Raw genomic sequence first — 12,586 nt, 5'->3', positions numbered from 1 at the left:
AAAATTTAAAAAACTAGTTTGTGTAAAACAAAAAATAATGCAAACAGATTAAAATAAATAAATATATATATATATATATATATACATATAAAAAAAAAATATATATATATATACCGGTATATATATCTCAACTGAACCAAAAAAACAAACAAACCAGTGACATCCTTTGCTTCCCTGTATTTTTATATTTATATATCATTTAAAATATACATAACGATTTGGATTATTTTCATTATCATTCACACATCTATCAAAGTTGCTTACTTATGTTGTGTTTGATTGTCTCTACTACTGTTATTCAATAAAATTCTGTTAAAAATATATATAATGAAACATTTAAACTTTATACAGATCAACTACGGTATATAGAGTCAAAAAACAGTTAGTCATTTATTTTGGCAAAGCTTGAGTGATTTCATTCATAGTAAGTATATTCATAAAAATATGTATACATTTGCAAGGGGTTTTATACACGTGTGTGTGTGTGTGGCAAACAGATTTGTTTATATATATACCACAGATTTGATGTGTCTGGAACAAATAATTAAAAATGCAAAAACAACATTTTGGGGGATGGTGTTTTAACGATTCTATAGCCGTTTATTAAAAAGCAATTCTACTTACCCGATCAATGTTTTTTCTTTCTCTTTAAAAAGTACTTTTCTTCAACTGGTCTTCATAACCACTTCATATAACCACATCCCACCTTCATTAAATCTTATGTGCGTGTATGTACATATACATCCATACAAACACACAAGACAAATGAAACGAATTGAAAATGTAAAAACGATGCATGGATTTACTGTTTTGTCCATTTTTCCCCCCTCCAGTCCTAAAGCATTTAGATCTGTGTTTTTCAACTTTTTTTCTTTGGAAAAATCTGGAGGCACACCACCACCCGAAAATGTTAACATTTTAAACTCTGTAGCCAATATTAACAATATAAAGTCATTCTCATCAAAGTTTTATCAACCGGAATTTAATAAATACAGAAAAAAAAGTATTTCCCAATTTCTTTTTTTTAAATTTTGCCTCCCTCAGTGTGAAACCTGGACCTGATGGATGAAGAGCTGAGATCCTGGTTCACATTCTTCCTTTTCAAAAACTTCTCCATCACTGTCACTGACACAGTACTTTGATACAAGATGGTAGCAGGAGGTGGAGATTAACCAGACTGACGTCTGTTACTTTACATTTCACCGGCAAAGTTCTGTGCTGCCATCTAGTGGTGAAGAGTATTTATACATGATTACTTTTCAACACACTGTCGTCTCTGAGAGCAAATGTTTTTTTTTGAAAAAATGTGAAATTGGATAACTTCCCACGGCACACCTGGCTAGATCTCGCGGAAACACCAGTGTGATTTAGAGGTTATTGACTGTAAATGTCCCGTATGAGTGTCGGTCACAAGCCGATAAACGCCACAAGAACGACAGGAGACACGGTGGTTTTATGTTCTTTGCTTGGTTGCTATTGAGCAAACACTTTACAGACGGGGAGGCTTTGGGAGCGACTTTTTCACAACGGCTCTCAAGAAGAGAACGTCCCTCCTCCACTGTACACATATGAACTGTATTGTACATTATTACACTTGTTGTATGGCTGTTGAAGCAGTGGGCGCAGGAGTTTTGTTGTTGTTTTTTTTTTTTTATCTACACATCTCAAAACATTCGTACGGAGCTGGGGCCCCCCGCGGCTGAAACGCACTCCAGCTGGCTTGGTCCCTTTGATGGCGGCGTTTCTCGTCGGAAGGGGGGGGGAACAAAGCAGCACGAACTTAAAACACAGGAAGTGGTTTTTTGTTTTTTTTACTCTTTCTCACACACACACACACACACACACACACACACACACACACACACACACACACACACACACACACACACACACACACACACACACACACACACACACACACACACACACACACACACACACACACACACACACACACACACACACACACACGGTGGTAGCGTCCACTGCCCAAAACTTCTGTCCACAAAAAAAAAAGAAAAAAAAAAAAGATAAATATTCGACTTCAGCTACCCAGCAGAGGCTGGTGTTCCGGCTTTGTACAGTATTTATACCTGTATAATATACGCTATAAAGGATTTGTGACGTTAAAAGTTATTAAATAAGGGAAAGTCGTTTCGTAGCGACCGTCCTCCGCCGACGCTTGATTGTTCTGACCTGTAAACTCATAAAGCAGCGAGTAATTCTGAGCTTCAAGTTCTCTGTGGCGCCTGGACTCGTCGTATTAATCCGAAGTGTTTATGTCTTCAGCTTTCCGGCTCTGGAACCCCCCCCCCCCCCCCCCCCCCTGCCCCCACCCCCCCTGGGAACACTGTACACGGCACTTTGGGGACGCAATAATTTTTTTTTTTTTGCAAAGAAAGGCGAAACAAAAGTGCTTTGCGGACTGGAGGTCAGCCTCCACTGAGAGCTTCGTACACGGCCGTCCTTCATACCATGAATTCATTATTGCCATATAAAACCATGTGCTGCGGTATGTCTGGGGGATCCCTGCCCCCGCCCCCACCGCCTTCCCCTCTGGAGTGCCTCAGGGTCGACTGCCGGGCCCCCCTGAGTTTCTGCTTCCCCTTCTCCGGGTTGTAGGTTCCCCGGCTGGAGAACTGCGGCCTCTCGTCGCCCTCCGGCTCCGCCGGCGGTGCGTTCGGGGGCTGGGCCAGGGTGGGACTGGAGCCCGCCGCCGGCGACTTGGAGTGGAAGCGGAAGCGGCGCGAGGAGGAGGAGGAGGAGGTGGCGGCGGCGGCAGCGGAGGAGGAGGAGGGAGACGTGGGCGACGGCTGGAAGTGCGAGGAGGAGGAGTACGAGGACACGCTGGAGCACGAGTCCACGGAGTCCAGGGAGTCGGGCTGGCGGCGGAGGCCGCCGCGGCGCCGGGGGCTTCGCCCGTCGGACCTCCGGGGCCAAGGGGACGAGAACACGGTTCCTCTTTCTGGAACCAGAAGGGATATGTCAGGTTACATGACATTTCAAATTAAAACACATCGTTTTTGTTTCAGAAAAATTTGCTGTTTACATTTTGTATACATACATACATACATATATACATGTATGCATATACATAGATACATATATACATGTATGCATATACATACACATATATACATATAGATACATATTCATATATACATACATATATGCATATACACATACATACATATATACACATACACATATATATATATGGGGATTTGTTTGTATATACATATACATATATATACATATATACACACACACATATATATATACACACACATATATATATATATACACACATATACATATACATATATATACACACACACGCACACACACATATATATATATATAATGTTATGTACATCATCAAAATAAATACATAAAATAAATGATATAGAATATATGGAATTTTTATTTTGGATTTATTTATTTCTTTAATCAAACTAACCAGATGAAAGGGTGTCGGTTGACGCAAAAGTTTATACACACCAACCCCGTCACAAAAAACACAACAAGACTCTAGATAATGTAAAAACACACAAAAAACTGTTGAAACTAATATTACTATTTTTACAATATACATTCAATATACTGTATACTATACACAAATTGTATATATAGTTTATACATGCACATCAAACATATACATGAAGACATGTACATAATATTAATGATAGTATTGAACGAGAACATTTACAAATAATATACCATTTGAATTTCATCATTTACATTTTAAATACAAAATATAGTGTGGCAATATTTAAATTAATAATGTTCTCTATCACAATATACAACCTTTATTATGTTTATTGAGTGTTAATATATTTTATACCATTATATACATATTATTGCCGTCCTTGGTAAAATTGTTGCTCTTCTTTCTAATACCTACAAGTATAATTGTATTTTACATATTGTTGATGTAAAAAGCCAAATCGATAGTAAATTTGAAGTATTACAGCCAAAGCAGTAACATTTTGAAGTATTTGTAAGTGTCACCACAGAATCCAATATTGTAATATAATAAATTATACTATATTATAGTATATAGTATATATAATAATTATATTACCACAATTATTGGAGGTTTTTTTGCAGATTTTGTAGTTTGCAAGTAGTGTACGACAGAATTCATATTAATTTACAGAGGATACCACGTTATAGTGAATTATTATATTTTGGTCCATTTTTTTGCCAAGTTATTGCATAAATGGCTTTTTATCGCATTTAAAAATGGGCAAAGTGACAAAGTTACTGGCGAATACATTATCATTGATTCCTACAAGGAGTAATTTCACTTGTGAAACACCAATCAAAATGAAGAGTGACGTACCGGAGAAGTCAGAGATGGTTTCCTCAGAGTCCACGTTGAGGTTCTCCGAGCTGTCGGCCGTCCCGATGGACGCCTCCGACTCCAGCGTCTCGTCGTCGGAGGCCCGAGGCTCCAGGGTCAGCATCTCGAAGGTCAGCTCCTCCCTTGAGAGACGAGAGACAAGCGCCCACCGTCAACCACGAATCAAACGCACCTCATGCAAGATTCAATGTAGAGCTGGAGGATTTGACGCACTTCTCTTTCTGCAGGCTCTCGATCTGCTCGGTCAGCACTCGCTCCTCCTGCTGCATGGCGGCCTGCTGATGCTCCTGGATGTCGGACAGCGGCTCCGCCGCCGCCGCCGCCTCGTCCTCGCCGCCGCTCTCCTCCGGCACGGCGCCGGTCGTGGACGGGAGCCGCGGGCTGACCGGCGGCGACGGCGCGTGGTAGCTCAGCCGCTGCAGGTGGCCTTTCCCCTGAAGGGAGCGGGTCGAGGACGGACGTTGATTTAATGCGTAAAATATCGTTTAAATTTTAAAGTAACCAAACTGATGGAGGAACTTCTGGAGCGATTTACACCTACAGTAACTGAACCACATGATTAAAACCCAAAACAAGTCAAACACAGACAACACAACACTTGTACTTTTGTTTTTTTTACCTTTTTAGCTGCATGTGGGCGCTTTAATGCAAAGTAAAAAAAATAAAAACAGACAAGAATCAGCAAAAGTAAATTAATTCTGGTAATAGTTGATAATATATGTTTTGATTCGGTGAATTTAGCTTCTTTCGAGCAGCGGATCTAGACTGTGGCGCGTCAAACTCCTGTCAGGTGGATTTAAATAGGCTTCAGTTTGAAGCTGGAAAACTCAAATGTTACAGGATGTAAGCAAAAAAAACCAAGCTGACTGATAAGCGATGAAAATAATGGGGACGTACTGAGAGAAATAGAACAATGTTCTGAATAATTTCCGTATTTTTGAAGTGATTCAACCCTGTTTTCACAAATACAATAGAAGTGATGATTTCTACTCCGATATATCTTATTTTCTGGACTATAAGTGTACTTTTATTTTTTTAAAAATGCTAACAATTGAATCCATTTCAGTGTCAAACACGCAGTTCAGGATTACTACACAGGTGGAGAAACGTTTCTACATTAATGACATTTTAACATGTTATTCTATTACGTCATGATACGGGAGATAAATGTGAGATACATGTATTTTTTTTTTTTTTTATTCACTTCATGATGCATTTCTGATTTCAGATCTTGTATTCTTTATCACATGGGTGACTCTCCGTGCTCTAATTAATTAAAAGATGGCCGTCAACTTCTCATTACTACAGAATGAAGTGCGATTAGGTGTCAATTCATTTAACCTTCAGGTTTTTTTGTTTTTTTTTAAGAATATATAGATAAAATTCCGCTACCCACAATTTTCTTTTTTTTTTTCTTCAAAAAGCCAGATGCACATTTAGTAGAGAATCACGGCTTTAAATAAAACCAACAGTAAGAAGATGCAACAGAATCTCAAATTTTCAAGTGAAAACAGGAAAGGTGGAACTGAAAAAAACAAAAGAACCGACGACGCAATGTAAACGCAAAAAACGTGCAATTTCACTTGTAACGTCGTCGTGGAAAGAACTCGCCAACGGGTTAGTAGTGAAGGAAAAGTTAGGAGGAAGTGAACTGGAAGTTACTGAGGTGTTCATTTTTTTTCATTATCGCGCATTCAAAAGAAAAAAAAAACAAAGTTAAGTGTCTGTAAGTGCGCGTGTTGTTACGACTCACCATGGAGCGTCGGATGAGGGTCAGTTTGCTCTTGGCTTTATTCTCGGCGAACTCCAGAGTGCTGATGTCCTTTAGTCGCACCTTGTACTTGTTCATCTGTTCGCAAATGATGAGTTCCACACACCTGCAGAGAGGAGGAGGAACACATGAAACCAGTGGACAACATGAAGGAAACCCTTTGAAAGAGTGGAAATGAGGAAAAATAAAATGAAATTAATGAAGAAAACCCAAAAAATGACTAAACAGAAGGGTCATGTCAGGTTGTTTAACAAGCCTTTTCTTCACTGCTCTATTCAAACGTCACAATATGCGTCTTGTGTTTCCCCTCAATGTTAAACGTCCTCCCAGGACGTTAACTCGTCCTCGTGTTCTTCATTTCAGCCACGATTAGGAAGCAAATTAAACATCATCTAATTGGACTAATATCATTATGCAGATTTGAGCTCTCAGACGACCTCATCAACCTCACGCTTTTGTCTGATTTTACTCTTTTTCAGGCTTCAATTTCTATTATTCTGGTCAATCTCTCGTCATTGTTCCGAAATAAATCCTGTTTGTTCGTTTTTGTTGCTGCATTTTGTATTTGGCTGACCGAATAAAAACTACTACTGCAACTTCTAATTGGGAAAATGTGTACTTAAATTCAACTACTGTTAGAATACCCTATCAAAATAAAAATAAAAATATTCAATGAATTCAGAATTGCTGCTGATAGTCACAAATTAGTATAATAATATCATTGATTTTTAATTATTCTTTAATGATTCTGTTAAATGATTCATTGCTTCCAGTTCTTATGATTTTATAAGTAACCGGAATAAATTACACCGTAAAATACCCTAAATATTACTTAATTACGTTTGCTATTTGTTAATTTCCCTTTTAAGACTTATTCAAAGTAGGAGGATATACTTAAATGTGACTAAAATTACATGTATAATCGCCGAAATATCAGTGGAAGAAGAAGATTAGAAATAATGAAACGCCGTTTCCTAGGAATAGTAATATATGCACGGAGCCTCATTCGAGGTAGGCACAAATAATTAGAAATACAATAAATACACAAATACAGTTTTAAATTATAGGTTTTCAAAATTATTCTTTGACCAATCAGAGTAATTGTAATTTCTGTATGAGTTTCAATTAAGAGATATATGGTGTAAACTGTACTAAAGTATAAATACATTGTCAAAAACACTTAAAATAGCGTAAAAACACAGAAATACTTCATTTTAGTAACAGAGCAGATTACTTAAGGTACAATATGCTTAAGTAGGAGTGAAATTGCATATTTAAATATATAGCAACTTTAATTTACTAGTTAGTTACAGTAATGTGACTACTTTTATTATTCTTGTACAAGTTTCAATATAGCATGTAAAAACCTTACAATAACACTTTATTCAAGTAATGCGAGTATTTGTCATTCATTACTGTCAATTCATATGAATTTAAGAGTGAGCCAAGCAGACATTCTGTAAATTCCACGACTAAAATTTCTGCCAAAAATACACTTATTAAAATTATAGATACTCAAAATGACTACTTAGTTGAGGCAATATGAGTATTATTAAATCATGGAGAAAAAAAAACTGTACTTAAGTATAAGCAGAATTGCGTCCTTAAAATGACCTGAAACGTAAATTGTACTGAAATATGTGTATATTTACATCCATGAATACAGTTAGATTTACTACAATGAGTATTAGTGAGTTATTACTTCTAATTCTGCTTAATTTAAGCTTAACTGCACTTCAGCATGGATGAAATTCCAGAAGTAAGAATGTAGTTACAGCTACTTCAACACAGTGCTGTGGAGCGGAAACTGTACTTTAGTAATGTCCCATTGTCCCAAAAATACTTGATGAAACTACGAGTTAAAGTGACGTGGCTGCAGCTTAGAAGGACGTTCAGAGAGGGTGCGCTTGATTCTCACGCCGTGGTCTTGCTGATGTCCTGGACGCTCTGCAGCGGGTCGATGGTGTCGGGGCAGCGGAGGATGCAGGGGGCGAACACGATGGCCAGGGCGTTGGCCGACATGCGGTTGGTCTCCTCCTGCAGGGCGATTCTGAAAACACGAGGAAAAAACACACATCGGCGTCTTGCAGCCGGACACAAACCAGTAGGGGGGAGGGGTGGGGGGGGGGGGGGGGGTGTTTCATCCTCACCTGACCAGGTGAAACATGAGGCGCTCCAGGGTGTTGAGGTGAGTCCTGCTGAGCTGGTCGATCACCGAGTAAACGCCTCGGATCATTTCCTTTTTATCCTGCAGACCTGGGGAGGCGTTCAAGGACGATCAGACAAACTTATTATGGCGAGAGGAGAGCATGAACAATTCTTTATTTTTTGTCTGCTTTATTTATTCTTTTAAAAAAGATGATAGAAGCGATAGAATCTCACAATTGTAACTGCAAAAAAAATTATCTTTAATTGAGTTTATATTGAATTTAATTATGTTTTTTTGTGGAAGAATCTGCATTTTAAGTTGGATACACAAACTTACAAGCAGTGTTTGGTGTGGACGCTTGAAATGTATATGTTTGATATTACTTTTACACTAATACCAAGTTTGCGCTACATTTTATTTCTCCAAGACGCTCTAATCCGGCCTCCAAACTACCAAGCAAATTGTTAAAATGTCAAAGAAAACAATGACTTCTTAACAAATTTCTGAAGAGGAGTGAACACACCACTGATAGGATGTAAAACAGGAATATTGAGCGCACCTGAATATAAGCCGCACCCACCAAATAAAAAAAAAAAAAAAAAGGAACTTATACAAAGTGCGGAGTTACGTGATGCACCTGAATGCATCACCCATGTATTGGCTATGAAATTTCGTTGTACCTGTTACAATGACAATAAAGATGATTCTGATTCTGATTCTGGCTCCTGAACATAAAAATGTGTTTGACGTTGGCGATGCGGACGCTCACCCATCGCCCGGATGAACTCCTCGTACAGCTCGAAGGTCATCAGGGGGTTGGGCAGCTCCCGCAGCCACTGCTTGAAGACGCTCCCGATGACGTGGATGTTGTAGTCGTCCAGATTCATGCTGTCCACCTCTGCAGGGGAGACGAGAGAAACGAGGCAAGAGGTCGTTTTAGGTCACGTCATGCTTCATATCTTCACCACTTTAAAAAGTTTGAAAAAAGCTTGAATTCATTGATAATGATAAATATGCTAAACACATATGCACTTTGGGTTTTTTTTTTATTGAACCTCATCAGTACAGCTTATTTATGCGATGAACTTGATTTTAAGAGATATCGACATTTTTTTGTTGCTGATGAGGATGTTGCTTTGATGTTAAAAGTAAATAAAGGATCGTTTCTAGTAAATTCCAGCATAACACTATGCTGTGAGGGTTTACTGCAGCTCGACGTCGACCCAAAAACCACATGACATCATTACACACTACAACATTTTCCCAACAATATAAGTCAGATTCTATATTAGACATCAAAGAGTTGATCAGCAATTGTTATTTCTTGCTTTGCCCAATAAAAGCCGAGAACCCCTTTATATGGCACTTCAAAGTGAAAATGCATTGCTTTTGCATTTCGGAAAAGTTCTGGGTTTTAAACTGCAGAAATGCTAAAAATAGCATGTAGGACCAGAGCAACAGCACCTACTAGTGACCCGACACGCCAACTACATCTACATCTTTCTTTACGTACTTTTCTTTAAAGCCCGTTGTCGTCTTTTTTTTTTTTTCTTTGTGTGTGTTTCGTCCACATATTTCCAGCATTTTCAGACAGTGAATCTACAAATTTTTTAAACCAGCTCCCGGAGTGGATGAATCTGAAAACACTCACACTATTCCATGTGATGTATGTATGTATGTCCTACAATGCCACTAAACCTTTGGCCTAAATAGTAAAAACTTTTCAGCTGTTAAAAAAAACTACATCTACTGGAGCCTTTAGGCCATTTCCATCGTCATTTTACGAAAACGCAAAAACGACACGATTTTCACTTGAAGCGTTGCCTAAATTGCTTGAATGAGCTCTGAATACATACAGAATGATTCCTCACAGTGTGTCCCCGTAGCGCGAGTCGGAAGTACCTGTATCCAGTCCCTGCTTGAGCTCCTTGATCTTGTTGGTGGAGCCGGACTTCCTGTAGATGCCCTCGGTGTAGAGGCCGTGCATCTCGATGTAGTTGATGAGCTTCTCCACCACCAGCGGCACGGCGCGTTCGTCGCTGGTCAGCCGGGAGACTTCCACCCCGAACTGCCTGGAGGACAGTTCTGGATCGAACTGTTTGAACCCGGACGGAAGACGACAAATGCACACTTCATTTAAAAATGGAGAATCGCCTCTTAACGACGCTTATGGGTAACTTTTTGGAATGGTGATTTGTAGCTTGATGGTGTTTCCTCTGCTGAGTGTAAAATGATGAAGATGCTATGAAAATGAACATGTTGTAGAAAATGTGACGGAGCGAATGTTAAGTAAATCTGTACTTTATATTAATTATTAGTACTCGGTATGATGGGAATTAACACTTTGTAAGTCATCGTTGATTCACGCATGTTTGCGTTGGACCACGGGAAGATATTTTGACTGTAACCACTCTGAGATAGTCTGTGATTTTTATCTTATTTTTATTTTCATCCTATTTTATTTTATTTTACTTATTATTACTTCTACTGTAAATACTTTTGGCCCTTAGAGTTCTTGATAGTCATTGTATATAATTGTATATACCTCTATTCTTTGCACATTTCTTGTCTTTCCTACTCATGAGTGTCCTTAAGAGCAGAATGTAACAAGTAAATTTCTCCTTTGTGAGATCAAAGGAGAAATTTGGCCTCCGTGCCGGGGAAATGTCTCATGGCCTGAGAACCAGTGTTAACCTGCTTTGTTGTGTCTGTGGATGAGAATGTAACGGCCTACTTTAACTTTGAATAAAACTGGGCAGCGAAGTGAAGATTTTTTGCAGATCGATGAACTTCAGCTGTGAGGTGACTTCATTTCTCTGCCCTTGTACGAGCGAACTGATCGTCTTGACTCTCTATTTCTCTCAATACCGGGGGTCGTCTCTCTTTTCTCATTCTTGCAGGTTCTTAAACCTAACAGTCGGTAACAAAATCCTCACTGTCGCACAATTGATGTCACGGGACGCCACTACGAGTGGCGGACGCTTGCGCCCGGAGCTTCCTACGCTCATTAAGTGAGCAGAGCGTGGACGAGCCCGACGTCCGTCCTCGATCTGATCGTGGTCTTACTCCTCTTTCCCAGCTTTTCATGACCTTCCAGACCCATACCCTTCCCAGCAATCTCTCAGACGTTATAGAAGCGCGATCAGACGTAAAAACGTGGCGGCCGCCGCGACAGGAATTAGAAATGGGGCCGAGGCGACGGGGACCGACTGACCTTCTTGCTGCATTTGCTGGCCGTCTTCTGGCAGCACTTCCTGTGGCAGGCGTAGCGACACACTGGATAAACACAGGCAGAAACATCAAACGGGTCATTCCCAATGTCCACAGAAAGGCAGTGTCTCCTCATGGTTCGGCGGTACGGCGGACGGGAGGAGGAGGAGGAGGAGGAGGAAGAGGAGGAGGAAGCGAGCGCCGAGCGGCGAGCAGACCAGAGCCGGGTCCGTCTGCTGGCGCCGAGGCAACATCCTGTGTGGATAAAGGACAAACTGTGTGGAGGGAATCTCGGGCGAGACGAAGCCGCAGACCCCATGAGTCCAGTTGAAAACAATCTGATTATGGCTTCTGTGGGGGGGGTGGAGGAGGGTGGAGGGTGGAGGAGGGGTAGGGGGATTCGAGGTATGACACGAACACAGATGGGAGTGTGTCGAGCCGAAGACCCGAGGAAACGAACGGCTCATCATTCCAGCTTTGAGCCTCGACCCACCTCCTCCCTCGCCGCTTCAGATTAGCTTTTAACGCTTTAACTGATTCGCTTTTAAAAAGTGTTTAAATGAGTTTTACGCGGCCACGCTTCATCACACCGAGATCCTTTCTGACAAAACAACGCATATACAAACAGTAGCAGAACTTGAAGATGTTCGTTTGCGGAGCCGGGTTAGCATTGTTAGCGTGTTAGCCGCGAGCTCACATCGGCTACGTCGCTGGGTGAAACGAGCGGTACTGATCTGGGAACAGTTCAGAAATATATTCTGGAAGTTTTATGTTTTCATACTAAATCAGTGAATCTCACTCAGACAGTTTATGAAGATTTTCATTCATGCAGGAAATGTGATTCATTTCGTGCTGTCAATCGATTAAAAAACAAACCATTATCTAATTAATTGCACAATTTTCTGTAATTAATTACAATTAATCGCATTGTTTTTCTCTTTCTGAAGCTTGTAATGATATTTATTCAGGGAAAACCACAGAATTAAATTTCCACTCAACACAGTCAAAAGTTAAACTAAAAGACTATTTTTATAACTTTATAGCTTCTGTTTCTCTCCAAGATCAGCAAAATAATAAAAACATGAATTAA

At 39.9% G+C, this 12,586-nt stretch overlaps 1 protein-coding gene across 1 annotated transcript in view; it reads right to left on the bottom strand.

Moving 5' to 3' along the window:
• Positions 1-2,350: 2,350 nt before the first annotated feature.
• Positions 2,351-12,586, bottom strand: part of myo9aa (myosin IXAa) — a 106,503-nt gene continuing 96,267 nt past the window's right edge. Inside the window, 9 exon segments of the mRNA XM_080496322.1 lie at positions 2,351-2,965; positions 4,346-4,488; positions 4,580-4,800; positions 6,120-6,243; positions 8,056-8,187; positions 8,288-8,393; positions 9,056-9,184; positions 10,189-10,381; positions 11,501-11,562. Coding sequence (XP_080352448.1) covers positions 2,469-2,965; positions 4,346-4,488; positions 4,580-4,800; positions 6,120-6,243; positions 8,056-8,187; positions 8,288-8,393; positions 9,056-9,184; positions 10,189-10,381; positions 11,501-11,562 — 1,607 coding nt within the window. The 3' untranslated portion in view covers positions 2,351-2,468.

Source organism: Blennius ocellaris, assembly GCF_963422515.1.
Source record: "Blennius ocellaris genome assembly, chromosome: 1".
In the NCBI taxonomy this organism is placed as follows: Eukaryota; Metazoa; Chordata; class Actinopteri; order Blenniiformes; family Blenniidae; genus Blennius; species Blennius ocellaris.
The sequence above is the reverse complement of the archived record's forward strand: the minus strand, read 5'-3'. Positions and strand labels throughout refer to the sequence as shown.